Genomic DNA, 16,369 nt, shown 5'->3' with positions numbered 1-16,369 from the left:
TATGATTTAGTAAAAGTTTGGGTATAGTGTACTAAATGTCCACGTAACGGCCAAGCACCATTATATGTATATAGGAGTAATGCCTGGTATACTAAACCTGGATATAATAGAACTTCTGTTATTGTAAACTGTTTTTTTTTTCCCTTGGCCCCTGTGGTATTCTGTATCTGACTATAGTAGAAAGTGGGCGGGAGCATGCGTCATACGTCAATCGGAGAGCCATGACCTGTGAGCAGGCTGGCAGCCACTTGTAGCCTGCTCTCTATTTGCACACAACCCTGTGCCTGCGGGGATTACCTCAAAAGCACCAGCCAGTGAGACTTATGTTTTCTGTTTAAGGGAGCAGGATCAGCCATACTATCCCAGGAAAAAAGCACATATATAAGTAGATAAATTCTTGTTCTGCTTACATACTGTTGTCCATGTTTTTGATTTTAGTGAATGTTATATAGTATATAATGAGAAAACTGTTTCAGGCATTTTCAGTGTTTGCTGCCTCTGACTGAAGCCAATCCTGATGTAATTCCTGGAAGCAGGAAAAAAGGGCGCATATGGCTAATAGACAAAAAGGACGCACCATAGGCTGCAATGCAAAATATCGCCTATTGGGCGCCAGAGAAGAAATTAGGGCGCCCGACAGATAGCGGTTGCAGGGATTGTGATAACAAAACTTTCCGTTTACAGAATAAGGTTTATGACAAATATTGTTTACAAATTTGTTTTGACTTTCGGTTTAACTTATTTTATTGCGCAAAAAAAGTGGGATCAGCGCATCACCAGGCCGCCTCCGAATGGCCTCAGCTCAGAGATGCGCTGAGCCCCCCCAGAAACTGCAAACGCACCTTGAACCCAAACAGAGGCCCTGCATATACACCAAAGGAAAACTATTAAGTGGGAGCAGCTGACCAGAAATAAATCAATCAAACATAGCAAAGAAATGAACAGCGCTACTTAAAAACAGATGAGTGCTTACCTGCAAAAAAGTGCACACCCCACTCATGGGATTCAAATACACAATGAGCATACACATGACCTGTCTACCACTTGGAGGATGTTAGTTTCACTAACAATTTGCAATTTGTTAGGTACTTGTCCCTCCCACTGTCGAAGAAGTCTTTCCTCCATGGGAGGGGACCTAACACTAACTAAATTCTACCTATGCATATGCATAGCCTGGGCGCGCTACCAGTAAAATTGAGAATTGCGCAAAAAAAGTGGGATCAGCGCATCACCAGGCCGCCTCTGAACTTATTTTATTGTTTTTAAATTTCGCTTTCAGGAGTCTAATAAGTACATTTTTCTTTTTCACTTATTTTATCGTTTTAAAATTCATTTTCATAAGAATAATGCTCAAGTATCATTTTCAAGCTTATTGTATTACAAATATATCGCTTTTGGAATTAACCTTGTTGTTCAGAATTATAATGCGTAAATTATAGTTTTCAGATTTATTATCTTACTAAGATATCGTTTTTAATATTACGGTTATTTTAAGATTTTTAATGTGTACGTGATTGTAAGGCTATTTCTTCTATTACAAATATATAACTTTTACTATAGATAATATTTTTAATGTGTACGTGATTGTAAGGCTATTTATTCTATTAAAAATATATAAATTATTCTATTCATGTATTTTGTAGTGAAGTATTTTACGGTATCAAATATATTATTGTTTCTATGTGTGTAAGGGTGTTTGTGCAGTAAGGATGGTTAGGCACCACTGGGGGAGGGTTTGGGTTAGGCACCACCAGGGGGGTGGTTAGGCACCACCAGGGGGATTTTAGGGTTAGGCACCACTAGGGGTGTTTTAGGTTTAGGCACCACCAGGGGAGTCTAGGGGTTAGGGATTGGTACAGGGAGGGTTCTGTGTGAGAGTGGGGTTAGGTATAGTTCCAGTACAATGTTTGTAATATATACAATTTATTAAAGCGGAATATAACCCAGCATTTCAACTTTGCTCTAAAACATTATTTACAGCATATTATATGCAACCAGCATTTTTTTTTTTTACTAGACCAGCATTCGAAGGGTTACACACAGAGTTTTAAAGTTCCATGGAGAGATATGCAGACACAATCCGAAGTTCAGATAGATACATTTAACTAAACAGAATGTAACAAGTGGTGAATGTTACACACTCTTTGGCTGTCCTCCAGCTCCTGCACAGTCAGAGAGAGTGAGTCACATTCCACACTTAGATGCATTTAAGTAAACAAAATGTATCTATCTGAACTTCCGATGCGTCTGCATATCTCTCCAGGAACTTTAAAGCTCTGTGTGTAACCCTTCCAATGCTGGTCTAGTAAAAAAAATGCTGGTTGAATATAATATACTGTAATTAATGTTTAAGAGCAAAGTTGAAATGCAGGGTTATATTCCGCTTTAACTATGCTTATTACCACCAAGGTGGGGGGTGTTCTAGGGGTTAGGGATAGGTATAGGGAGAGTTCTATGTGAGAGTATAGTTAGATATAGTTGCAGTAAAATACCTACAGTTGTATTGCTATGCTTAATACAAGTGTAAATATCGGGAGGGGTTATAGACGGTATTTTACTATTTCATTACAGTTAATACAACATATTTAGCTCTTGATTTTTGTTTATAATAAAGAAACGAAAAATATTGTTTTAGATAAAAACGTATAATTTCATCTATATCCTGTGCCCTTTTTTCCAGACTCCCATTTTGCATGTACGCATAATTCCCTACTTTTTTTATCTCCAAGAAACTGCACTGTCATATCTAGCTTGCTTTGTAAACACATGTGCGCACAGCATAGATTGGATTTCATCCCTTCTTAAGGTGCGTACACACGTCAGATAAAAATGAAAGATCACAGACCAATTTTACCCCCTTTCATGTAGTATGAGAGCCATACTCTACACAGTCTATTCTATGGAGCTGAACTCCCCATCAGATAGAAATCTTTGCAAGATGCTGCACACAAAGATGCTGTACAGACACAAAAGATCAGTATCTGCAAAAGATCTGTTCCTGCAAAAGATGCATTCCTGCAAAATGCATTCATAGTCTATGACATCTGCAGATCTCATACACACCTTGTTTAATGGACATTCATCTGCAGATCAGACAATTATCTGCCGATCTGAAGATCCAACCTGGTGGATCTGATCTACAGATAATTGTCCGTTAAACAAGGTGTGTATGAGATCTGCAGATATCATAGACTATGAATACATTTTGCAGGAATGGATCTTTTGCAGGAACAGATCTTTTGCAGATACTGATCTTTTGCATGTGTACAGCATCTGTGTGTGCAGCATCTTGCAAAGATTTCTGTCTGATGGGGAGTTCAGCTCCATAGAATAGACTGTGTAGGTATAGCTCTCATACTACATGGAAGGGGGTAAAATTGGTCTGTGATCTTTCATTTTTATCTGACGTGTGTACGCACCTTTAGTCTTGTGTTACACTGAACTCCCCTTAGCCAATCAGAGAGGAACAGGAATGGGGGGGGGGGGTGATAACAAGCTTCCCTCTCCCCAGCAATGTATTAAATAAATCCAGGCTGACTGAGATAAGATTTATTACAGCAGAAAAATGTATGATTATATTGCAGTGTTCTCCCCAGGCTCTTTTAGCCGGGTGCTCCACCCGGCTAGTTTTGGTGAGCACCCAGCTGTCATCTGCTCAACTCCTCCTCTGCTATAAGCAAAGAAGCACCAGCCCTGTATTCTCTCATCTTGCCCCACCCGGCTATTTTTCCATGCCACCCGGGTACTTTTTCATGCCACCAAGCTGTGAAAAAATTCTGGGGAGAACACTGTATTGGTATGATTGCAATGCAGGGTCAGGTTGTAGACTGCATAATAAATAGAGCAGTGGATAAATGGAATTTAATTTCTAAGGCTGGCAATCCCTTTTAAACCACTTAAAGAGTAACTGTCAGGCTGCAGAAGCTAATTTAAACCTCTATTCTCCTGTGTTAAACAGTTTAGAAGGAAGCCATAAAGGCATTATTGAAGATAAAAATCTCTTTTACCTTTGATGTGTTCTTATCAGAAAAGCTGTTAGACCTAAGAGGACGCAAGCCGCATACTATACTGCAAAGCATTCTGGGGCCCTCCCCTCGGCTGCTAATGAGACGTTAAAGAAGCTTGTAACTCAGTCCAGCGCCGTAGCACTGATAAATCTCCGGGGCAGAGTACACTGCAGGAGTCAGCTATTGTTCCTAGCCACATGGCTCATTAATATTCACTGCACACTGTGTTGTTCAAGTAGGAGCTTATCTGTGATCAGGAAGCAGGCAGGACATGAGGACACATTTGACAGAAAAACATGGAGCCTGCCATGAGCTGTCAGGAGCATCTATCTCTGCATATACTATATACAAATTCTGTGAAGTACAAACGTGGACAGTGAAATGCATATGTAATGTAAGTACAGCCAATCTTTAGCTACTGATATATGTGTTTATTTTCTCTGAGACCTTGTACCTAACAGCTCCTCTTTAACGACCGCCTAACGCTGATAGGCGGCGGCAGGTTGTAAGTGGAATCACATGGAAACAGCCGCTCGTTCGAGCAGCCTTTCCATGTCAGTTCACGGAGGGTGTCTCCGTGAACAGCCTGCAAGCCTCCGATCGCGGCTCGCAGGCTAATTGTAAACACGCGGGGAAGAAATCCCCGGTGTTTACATCATACAGCAGCGCCGTAAAGGAGAACGGCGATCCCCGGGCTCTGATTGGCCGGGGATTGCTGGCATCTGATAGGCTCAAGCCTATCAGAGGCAGTGCAGGACGGATCGCCGTCCTGCACTGCCCAGGGGAAGAAGGGGAGGGAGCGAAAGGCAGCGAGGCCTGAAATCGCTGCGTAGGGGGGCTTTGAGGAGCCCCCCCCCCCCCCGCTACACGCAGGTAGTCGGCGGCGATCAGACCCCCCCCAGCAGGACATCCCCCTAGTGGGGAATAAAGGGGGGGGAAGTATGGTCGCCCTGGCTATTACACGATCTGTGCTGTGGGCTGAATAGCCCACCCAGCACAAATCTTCCCAAAATAGCCCAGTCCTTTAGTGGTTAAGCTGCTGCCAGATTACTGAAGGGATTGCCTGTCTTCTGTGGCTTGCTTGTGCATGGTTGCAATGCTACAGTATCATCCAGGCTGCACAGAAATGTGGTCAGAGGAGCACACTATCAGTACTGTACCTGCATTATTTGCTGAGACGTGTTTCCTATGCAAGCTGTTGCGTTATTATATACAGTACATTCCTTCATATTGAGCACTGTGCATTTTGATCTAGCTTGGACACTGTCTGTGCTAACGTGCTGAAGCATTGAAAAGAAAAGATGACTCCAATTGATTGAAGATCCAGTACTATAACATTCTGTATGTGCTTGAGTATAACCACTTCTGATATAGTTAACTACTTTGCCAGATCCCTAGGAGTTTACTGTAAAGGAATTTAATGTAATTTGGAATTTTTGGCAAACCTCACTGCAGAATGAAAAATTCTGCAGCATGTAAAATTCCAGAGATGCTTGTGTATCCATATATGCATATAAAATCAATTTTTGCAATGGTTTAAAGGTTATTTACAGCATTAAAATCTACTACCACAAAATAAATTGTAGCAGAACAGCATTCAAACAGTTAAACACAGCACTTTGTTCTTCAGTGGAAAGCTCCTTGCTTCAGTGGGCAGCTTCTGGCCGCATCGGAAGAGGTGATAACATTATCTTTTGTTTATATTCCTTTGTCAGATTAATTTAGTAAACATTAGCAAAGTGCAGAAATTGAGCTCTCTGCTTCTAGTATGTGTGCAACTGAGAAGTGATCACTAGATCAATTTTAATATATAAATACAGCATCTTTGCAGCAGCAGATGAACCGTACTTTGGGAATTAGTAATTTGTAGAAAATATTAATTGTGGACAAAAGCAAATATGAGAACTGTATGGGTAAAAAAAAGTAGAAAACCACAAGTTTAATCCCACTTTAACAGAGTATGCAGCACACTAGTCCCATGCACTATGAAAGTTCCCATAAGTAAGCATACCTATGTTGTCAATCATGGAACTCTAGTCTAACGAGCTGAGAAGTGTGTGTCCCTCACATAGCGATCCTGAATACCTCACAATACAACCGAAGCACAGTCACTACAAACCACCGTTTGCAGCTGGAGCATAATGGCTTATCACATTGTCACTTTGTTAATAAATAGCTGGCAATCTATGAACAAATTCCTCTGTGCCTTCTTTTGCCAGAGCTAAAGTTGATTAAAGTAAAGTTAAGCCATATGTGAGATCTTTGGCCGCTGGGAATATAGCTGGAAGACCTGATCAAGCTGTGCAGATAAACTCTGCTTTTGTTTTCGGGGTATTTGTGCCTTTGCCTCCGAAATTTTCTTTCTCTTCTATTATTCAGGCACAACATTAATATATTCTGTTAAGAAAGGCTTCTCTCTCCCACAAGCTTCTATAAGAACACAGCTCTTTGTGAGGATCATCAGGACACACTATTTCAAAGACAGTCTTGCCTGAGAGAATGAAAAGCGGCGGAGTTGGAGAAATCGGTGTTGAGTGACAGGATCCCTTGGGGTGGGTTGGAACGAGTCGCTTTATGTTACACCTGCATACCCCCATCACCGTGGAAGCATCGGTCATTGCGACGCTGTCACTCAGCCACACAGCCTGACTTTAAAGAATGTGCACCAAACTGGACCCCACTGAGAATCTTGTTCCCATGCGTGTGATTAAAGGCCAAAGACTCATTCCACCCACTGCCACCCTCCCCTTTTTTGTTCAAACGCGGTTGTCACGTAAAAGATTTTCAAGAATGACTTTCCAATTTCAAGTACCTCTCTTCTCCCCTCCCCGTCTTTTGAAAAGTCAGCCAGGTTGTTGTGGCTGTGGCAGGGGTGGAGCCACGGACCATTGTAGTTGTTGATTGGATTACTTGTCCTGGGTCTCTAGGCCCCTGTGGGTGAAGCCCAGGAGAAAGAGGGGATTAAGGGATTAAGCACTGTCCTTGCTGTATGTGGCATCAAGAGCTTTGCACTCCGTAGCAGTGTAGCAGGTCTTCAGAAATCTTCATTAAAAAGAGACAAAATATGCATGAGAATAGAGCGCTGACCTTCTTAGGCATGTCACCGGCACACAAGACAGAATTAATGGGTTTATTCTGCTAATGGAAGATGATCCTTAATTGTTATAAGGAGATAAAAAGGAAAACAATACAGAGAAGGCGATATTCGGAAGCTGCGGACCTTTTAGTATGTCATTGTTTACAACATCTGGAAGCGGCTTACTGACGTATGTCACTCTGGCTTTGTGCGTCTACATTTCATTTAGTGGTGTTCTGCTCCACTTGCTGTAGTTCCGAGGTGCAGGAGATCAATTTAGATGGGAAATGCTATGGGCTGGAAAGTTCACACTTTGTATCCTTGCATTTGGTTTAAGAAAACAGATAAGTGAAAAAGTGAAATTTTCAACATAGTGATACATAAAGGTAATTTTTAAAAAATAATAAAAATCAAGCACAGTTTACCCAAATGTAAATTTCACATCAATAATTCAAACACCGGAAATTTGTATCATTGCTCCACATCAGGTGTAAATATTTCTAATGTAAGAGATTTACATCTTGGAGCTGCCGCTGTTAACGTAAACCAGAGACGAATCAATACAAAAGATTTCCACACACCTGGGACCTCCTCCAGCCCCCTCCGCATCAATCGCTCCCACAAAGTCTTCCTTCTCCTGGTCCAGGTAGAAGCCCCGTAAATTTGCCCTGTCGCGGTCAGTTGGCGAATGCGCAGTGCGGCTAGGTATGCCCCCTCCCTGTCTCGTTTCAGCGGCTGGGAGCATTCTGCGCAGGTGCAGTGCGTCCTGACTCACCAAACTTACGGGGCTTCTACTGTGGCACCAGAAGGCGGAGGAAGATGTTGTGGTAGCAATCAATGCGGAGGGGGCTGGAGGAAGCCCCAGCTATGTAGAAATCATTTATATTGATTTGTCTCTGGTTTACTTTAAAGAGACTCAGAGATGAGTCTCCCTACAGTTTTTTTTTTTTTTTTGTTTTTTTTTTTTTTTTTTTTTTACTTACCCGGGGCTTCCTCCAGGCCCATAAGCATGGATGTGTCCCTCGCCATCCTCCTCAGCCCCTCCATACAGTCGCAATCTGTCCCGGTAAGCGGATCAGTGACGTCAGCGGCGGACCTTCTGCGCAAGTCCGACTGAGCAGCTTACCAGGGGTTGACTGCGGGAGAATGGCGGCGCTGAGGAGGACGGCGAGGGACACATCCATGCTTATGGGGCTGGAAGACGCCCCGGGTAAGTAAAAAACTGCAGTGAGACTCATCTCTGATTCTCTGTAAGGCTCCTACACAGGGGTAAAAAAAAACACACAAATTGAACAATGAACAAAAAAAGTTAGTGAATGACAAGTTTAGATGAACAATCTATGATGATTCTCGTGTGATTTGAACGACCGTCATGACTGATAACTTCGGCAGATAATTGTTCATAGTCAGCAGTGTTTACAGAGTTATGAATGATTAATATTAATGTCCATGAAGTCTATGGTCAATGTACAGTTAGTACCTTGCCTACACCCACCATCATTTAATGTTGTTGTTTACTATATTGTTCGTAGTCTTTTACATCACGTGGATATCTTGAAAGATAGATTGTGGATCGATCATCCATTGGTCGTTTCACACAATATATCTTTCTTTGTGTATTTACAGTAGCTTAAAGCAAACCTGAACTGAAAAATGAAAGTCAAAATAAACATACACACATCATACTTACCTTCCGCGTAGTCTGCTCATCAATCTTTTTCTCCTCTCCTGGTCCTCGTCCTCCTCATCCTGTTTGTCCACTGATTGATGGAATTCTCTGTCCTCCATTTTAAAAATAGCAATGACCCCATAACAGCTTCTGGGTTGGCACTCCGTTAACCAGTAATATCACTTGAACCATAGGGAAATATGGACATTACCTTGCACATCAGTTGATTTTTCAGTTATAACTGACAGTAACTGATAAAGACAGAAGTGGCCATTAGGCTTTCAGCCTCCTGAGAGACAAGTCTCTCAAGATCTTGTCAGAACTGTAAGGATGTTTGCGCAAGAATTACTAATTACATAAACAAGTGATGAAATAGACAAGAATGAGAAAAAGTTTGTCTGAGCATCCTCTCTCTCTTCCAGGTAAGACAAGCAGCTAAGGCCATAAATGCAGAGATGATCAGCATGGCTTGTGGCTCATACCGGCGGCAGAAGGCAACATGTGGCGACGTAGATGTCTTGGTTACACACCCAGATGGAAGGTCTCATAAAGGAGTGTTTAGTAAGCTCATTGACAGCCTTAAATCACAAGGTAACATTCCCTTTGTGTCCTCTATGATATTATATAGAGCATCAGCTGACGCATGTGTAGATCGCAAATCATCTCTGAACAATGTCTGCTAATGCCGTCCTATACTTACTTATTAATCAAAGACCAGAAATCATTTCTGCCCAGTCCTGTAATTTAGATGTGCTAATGACAAAGTGCGGTACATTACAACTTTCTTTAAATGCTTCATTACATTCTGGACATTTGATTTTAAAGGGGCCCATTTGCAAGGAGGTGACTGTTTGCCAGAGATGTATTTCTTTAAAGCAAATGTGACGTGAAATTAGAATAAAAAATAGATTTTACTCTTACTGCAAGTGCCATTTTCACCTTTCACCTTAATTTGACGATAACTTTATCACTGTTTATCACACCTCACTCGGGTGGGCATTGTGGGATCTACCCAGAATTCCCTTGCAATTTACCCAAAGGGCACCCCTGCTCTACATAAGGGCCTGAGCCCACTAACGCAGGACAGCAGACAGAAGCGGACACAACTGCACTAGTGGGCTCAGACCCTCCATTTAAATGGAGCTGCAGAGTAAATTTTAAGCCCCATCTACACAATACAATTCTATTTACGATTCGATTACGATTCTATTAAATCCGACATGTCCGATCCTGATTCAATGCGATTCAATTCTATTTGCCGTTGTTTTGCAATGGCAAATTGAATTGAATCGAATCAGGATCGGACATGTCGGAGTTAATTGAATCGTAAATAGAATCTTATCGTGTAGATTGGGCTTTAGGGAAGTTACAGTATGGTGATCAAAGCACTGATTGCCACCATAATAAATCTGACCATGTTTTGATAAATCTAGATTTAGATATTCTAGTGTGATCAAAGATGGACAATGAAATACAAAATATTCTTGTGTGCAGATTTAATGTAAATTGTATGCAGCTTGGAAATGGGCAACTCAAGATAGGCAGAAAGTGCCCTTGATTTGCCCCAATTCCAAGCTGTATACTGTACAATAAACAATTTACATTAACCTTAAAGGGAACCCGAAGTAAGATGGATATGGAGTCCGACATGTTTTTTCTGTTAAATAAAGCACATTGCCTGGCTGTCCTGCTGACCCACTGCCTCTTATACTATAAGCCATACACCCTGAACAAGCATGTAGATCAGATGTCTATGACAAATCTGACAAGATTAGCTGCCTGCTTGTTTCAGGTGTGTGATTTAGCCCCTACTGACCAGAAAGATCAGCAGGACTGCCAGGCAACTGGTATCGTTTAACCCCCCTGGCGGTAAGCCCGTGCTGAGCACGGGGTATGCCGCGCAGGAGGATTTCTCAGGCCCTGCTGGGCCGATTCGCATACATTTTTTTGCAACATGCAGCCCTTCAGGAAATCCCGTTTTTTTAACGGGATTTCCTGATCAAAGATCGCCGGAGGTGATCGAAGCGGGGGGATACCGCTGCACGGTGGCTATCGTGTAGCGAGCCCTAGGCTCGCTACATGATTTAAAAGAAAAAAATTTACAAAAACACTGCTGCACTGCCCCCTGGCGATTTCTAATAGACCGCCAGGAGAGTTAAAAGGAAATAAATATGGCAGCTTCCATAGGTTTCACACCTCGGGTTCCCTTTAAGGTGAGAACATACACACCATACAATTTTTATTTTATTTATTTATTTATTTTTCCAATGCAAGAATTGCACTCATTTTTCACATTTGAAAATATGACCAATGTACCACACACGTGTGTTCAATATTTTATTATAAAGAAAAATTGCTTGGTTCTTTACATGAAAAAATTGACAATCTACTGTACACCATTACATTTTCATAAAAATGTATAAGAAAAATCCACTAATCCTTATTAAGTTTTATATAGAAAAAAATGTAAAAATGTGATCAGATTTCGCAAACGGATTAAAAAGATAAAATAAAAGCTTTTACATTTTCTGTACAACCGTTTTTTTTGTTTTGTTTGTTTTTTTTTTTTTTTTTTATCAAGTTGCTGCAAAATTGCATAATTTTATTGTATCATGTATGTGTGGCCACTTTAACACAGAAGTTGGAATTATTTGTATCTCATTGGCCATCTCTATATGAGATCAGATATAAAAAAAGTAGATAAGGCTCCGTAAACAGTGTCGTTGTAAAAGTGAATGATCCCCAAAAGTTTGCGACAAACAAACGATGTTGGTGCACCTATGAATTCAACAATGGCACAACAACGGTCTGCCAATTTACATGTTGTTGGAAGTGGTAAGCAATGGACCCAGAAGTGCGTGACTGGCTACATGCGAGTTGTTTGAATGTCGCGATCATTTCCGATTGTTCAATGTGAATGACTAAAACCGATTCATTATCCAAACTGATCTGCCAGGACGAATCAGTCTACATAGATGATAATCGTCTTTTACCGTCATTACTGCCTTTTTTTTTTTTTTTTTTTTGCTATTTCCGCCTTTTGTTCTTTGTTTGTCTCGGACGACGCAGTCAAGTGTGTATTAAAGAGCCTTATGGCCCATACTCAGGGGCTACAATTGTCGCTGCAACACGCGGCGCGCGCGTGTTGCGGCGACAGGTCACCCGTGAGTATGAGGCGCAACACAGGCGCGCACCCTGAACCGTCGCTCGCCGCTGCTGTCGCCAGGCGATTGGCACGGTCAATCGCCTGGCGACAGTTGCAGCCGAAACTTCGCCGCAACTGTCGCTAGTCCGCGTGAGTATGCGGACTAGCGACAGCAACCTCTACAGAGAACATGCAGCTTCCGGCGGGAGGAGGAGGAACGTCGGCGACAGCTTCAGTCGCACCGCTGATCCCTCTTTCGCGTGTGTACGCGGGGGACGTGGCGACGAGCTGTCGCCGAACTGTCGCGCACACGCTCCTGTGAGTATGAGCCATTAGAGGCGAAGAATACTTAAGCTCTGATACTTACCCGGGACTTCCTCCCGCCCCATAAACACGTCTAAGTCCAATGCCGTCCTCCCGCGTTCTGCCGTTCAGCCGCGGTGAGCCCCAGTAACAGACTCGGTGACGTCATTTTGGATCTACTGCGCATGCGTGGGAGGTCTGCACATGCGCAGTAGACCCTAACTGGCATCAACTGAGCCTGGTAACTGAGCTCACTGTGGCTGAACGGCACACTGCAGGAGGACTACATGTTTATGGGGTGGGAGAAAGCCCCAGGTTAGTATCAGAGCTTAAGTATTCTTCGTCTCTGAGTCTCTTTAAGAAAGAAGTGACGATCTGTTAATAAACTGCACTTCATTAGAAATTGGCTCCATAGATTTGGGGCTGTAGACACACATTACTATTTATTGTTAATTTATAAAGCTCCAACATATTCCGTGGCACTGTACAAAATAAGAAACAAACATGGAGTACAAAATAATACAGACAATGGTGTGCACCAGTAGACAAAATACAACATTGGTACAAAATACTGAAATTTTTAAGAACAGTGACAAAAGTAACATAAATAAAATGCATAACAAATTGCAAGGCACAAAGTGAATAACAAATTCCAAGACACACAAGGGTGAGAGAGCCTTGCCCTTCAGAGCTTACAATCTAAAGGATTTAGCATATACAGCTATGAGTTTTTTCAGAGGTTTGCAGAAGAGCTGGACTACTGTTAGTTTAAACAAAGATTTGAAATATAACTTGTAGTTTGGGAAAGTGTCCCAAAATGACAACGTGTCACAGATGCAAGTATTTGTAGATTACTAGTGTACCAATCTTTTGTCACCATGGTAATGGTTCAGGGTTTGGGATCAGGAGGGGTCAGCATGTCCACTGCCCTCCCTCAGCAGGAAGAGGCGGAGCAGGAACTTATATTCTTAGAGGTCTGCAATTTTCAATGGCTGTGATTAATCTTCATTTGAAGCATGAGGATACTGGCAGGTGTCAGCATTTAGCCAAATGCCCATTGTAAATGCTAAGATGAAAATGAAGTCACTGTCTTGTTCCGTTTCATATTCTTTATTTTCACTTGATGATGTAGAAAGTTTTCTGAAGGCTATTCTGATTTGTTTTGTTCTCTCTTATTATTTCTCTTACCTGTGTCTTTGCCCCTCCCAGGATTCCTCACAGACGACTTGGTGAGCCATGAAGAGAACGGAAACCAGAAGAAGTATATGGGAGTTTGCCGCCTACCTGGACCAGGCCAGAAGCATCGGAGGCTTGATATCATTGTTGTACCTTACTCAGAATTTGCCTGTGCACTGCTATATTTCACGGGATCGGCTCACTTTAATCGCTCTATGCGTGCTCTGGCCAAGACCAAGCACATGAGCCTGTCGGAGCACTCCCTTAACAAAGATGTAGTGCGCAATGGAAGCGTGAAAGTCAATGCTGGCTATCCTCTGCCAACGCCTACTGAGAAACATGTGTTTGAAATCCTTGGACTTCCTTTTAGAGAACCGCACGAGAGAGACTGGTAGATTGAGAGAAAAATACTTATTTATTTTTAATCTTCCATCTAATAACACTCATTGAGCTATTTTGATTAAATTAAAAAATATAGAAGCATTTATGATGGCTTGAGGAAAGAAAAATGTCTGATCAGACCTGCTGTCTGATTGGTTATCATTGGCATCATGTTTATTTTCTCTGTGATTTTCTGACCCTTATGATGTTTTTTACCTTTTGGAACTTTTGACATAATCAGGTTTTTTAACCCCTTTTGCAACTATAGAGGAGATATCTACCTGCTAATGGGATATCTTCCTGCAAAAGGGTTGTGGATCCTCTGCTATGTATATCGGAGGATGCTCCCTCTTCATGGATTGGGAGGTTTCTAACAGCCCAAGCAAAGGGAGACTCTCCAAGAATTTTGGCTGCTCAGCTCCTAGACATGGAGTACTCTGGCAATCATGAGACCGAGCGGCGTTATGAAATCATTGGTTTGTGTTTAAGATTGGAAACCGGCCCCGAGAAAAAGGAGTTAAAGAGACTCTGTAACAAAATTTTGAGCTTTATTTTTTCTATTCTATAAGTTCCTATACCTGTTCTGATGTGGTCTGTCTTACTACAACCTTTTCTAGTTGCACTGTCTCTGTAATAAATCTTATCTTCTTTCCTCTGTCGTGTCTGTCGGCAAGAGGCTGGAATGTGTGGAATGTGCAGCACTGCTTGTCATTGGCAGAAGCTTTACACACCCCCTCCAGGCTCTGCATGAATCACACATTAAGCTGTTCTCAGCCTATGATACTCTGGTTAGAAGCCATGTCATTTGTAAACACTGCCTAAAACTGTTAATTACAAGCCAGGATTGCAGCAGGGAGTGACAGAAACAGCACAGAGGGGCACAGGGGAACATAAGGAATAGAATGGTATGCTTTTTATTGTAAGAATATTAGAGTACAGATTCTCTTTAAGCGACAACGACCACACTATTGCCTGATTTACAGTTTCAGTGACTCCCAAATATCTCCAGCAGGGAGCAATAAGTAATTTTAAAAACCCAAACTGGATTTTTTTTAAACAAATACTTTGATTAGGTGGTAATAAATGACAGGCCTTGCCTTGGGTATATTGTAAAATAGTGGGGTTGCTGAAAATTTAGTGAATTAGGAGTCTTGTGGTCTCATTCAATTGGCCACAATGAGGACTTCTGTTGGCAATACAAGGTGGCCCCTGAATGTGGCACCACAGCTACGGGCTGCGGGCCAAATGGAATTAACTGTAGAGAGCCACCACAGAAGGCTCAGTGGGCCTCATTTGGCCCGCAGGCCCACCTTTGGACATGCCTGAAAACTTAGGAGAAATAGTAAATTGAGTAGGACCCGAAAGCTCTTTGGCTGATGTCAGATGATATGACGTGCAAAGTGCTTTCTATGGCAACTCTTGCAGTTTTTAAAATTTTTGGATAGATTGAGAGGTGTTAGGGTTAGTTTTTTAATGCTATCTGTATCTGCAGTGAAGGGATTTCTTGTTGCCAATGATGAATCAAGAATTAAGGGAAACCTTTTATTATTATGTTATCTGTGTTGCTGCTGGAGAAATTGATTTGCCTCCTGTCACTGGTGAAGTTTCTTTAATGTGGACATAACTGTGAAAAGGCATTTTGTAGACTGTAAGTACATGTTTTTCTCATAGGGAACACATTTTAGGTTTCCTACTAATGCGTTTGCATTTTTGGGTCGCACTGCTGTACACATTTTTGTGTTGAAACACATGCATTTATAGTCAAATGCCTTTGAGGCCTGCTGACAAGGAAATCAGAAACACATGGAAAACATAAGAATATGCATAAAAACTGTATGTGTCTGTCTATGCATTTTTATGCTTTTTTTGGGGGGGGGGGGAGGGGGGGGTATGAATGAGCCCTTGCAGACTACATTTCCACAGTTCCCAAAGCAATAACAAGTCATACTCCAGTTTACCATATATTCAACAGTTATATGGATAGTGTACTAGTTAAGAGCTCTGCCTCTGACACAGGAGACCTGGGTTGGAATCTTGTCTCTTCCTGTTCAGTGAGAAGACCTTAGGCAAGACTTCCTAACACTGCGGCTGCCTATAGAGCGCGTCCTAGTGGCTGCAGCTCTGGTGCTTTGAGTCCACCAGGAGAAAAGCGTGATATACAGTAAATGTTCTGTGTTTTATATATAGTGCAGAGTCTTAATCCTGCTCTACATTTTCTATAGCACCTAATTGTATAGCAAGCATTCAGTAACAAATCAGCAGTTACCGGTAACTTCTCTGGTTAATTGTTAGTTCTGAATATTAAAAGCCAAGCTTTTGGTCTTGGTGTGTCTTAACATGTATGGAAGTTAACATGCTAGCCCCCCCCAGTAGAACACCCAATGGTTTCCAGTCCTCCTCCTCTTCTGTGATCCTGGGTCTCTCCCCCCCTGGAAAATGTATATGAAGCCTCCAATGGACATCTCCAGTGGCCATCTGCCTCATATATTAGATCTTAGTAAATCTATGAGAGATGTCAATTAAAGCCATACCACTTGTCATCCAATGGGGCCTATTAATGGAAGGGCAAAAAGAGGCATCAGAGGATCTTCACTGCTTTTATGGTTGTACTG

General features: G+C 42.0%; 1 protein-coding gene across 1 annotated transcript in view; it reads left to right on the top strand.

Annotated features, from left to right (window-relative positions):
• POLL (DNA polymerase lambda) overlaps positions 1-15,640 on the top strand; it is a 41,521-nt gene extending 25,881 nt beyond the window's left edge. Inside the window, exons 8-9 of the mRNA XM_068255660.1 lie at positions 9,175-9,343; positions 13,410-15,640. Of these exons, the coding sequence (XP_068111761.1) occupies positions 9,175-9,343; positions 13,410-13,771 (531 nt within the window). The 3' untranslated portion in view covers positions 13,772-15,640. The remainder of the gene's footprint in view (positions 1-9,174; positions 9,344-13,409) is intronic.
• The last annotated feature ends 729 nt before the right edge of the window (positions 15,641-16,369 follow it).

Source organism: Hyperolius riggenbachi, chromosome 10, assembly GCF_040937935.1.
Source record: "Hyperolius riggenbachi isolate aHypRig1 chromosome 10, aHypRig1.pri, whole genome shotgun sequence".
NCBI lineage: Eukaryota > Metazoa > Chordata > Amphibia > Anura > Hyperoliidae > Hyperolius > Hyperolius riggenbachi.
The sequence above is the reverse complement of the archived record's forward strand: the minus strand, read 5'-3'. Positions and strand labels throughout refer to the sequence as shown.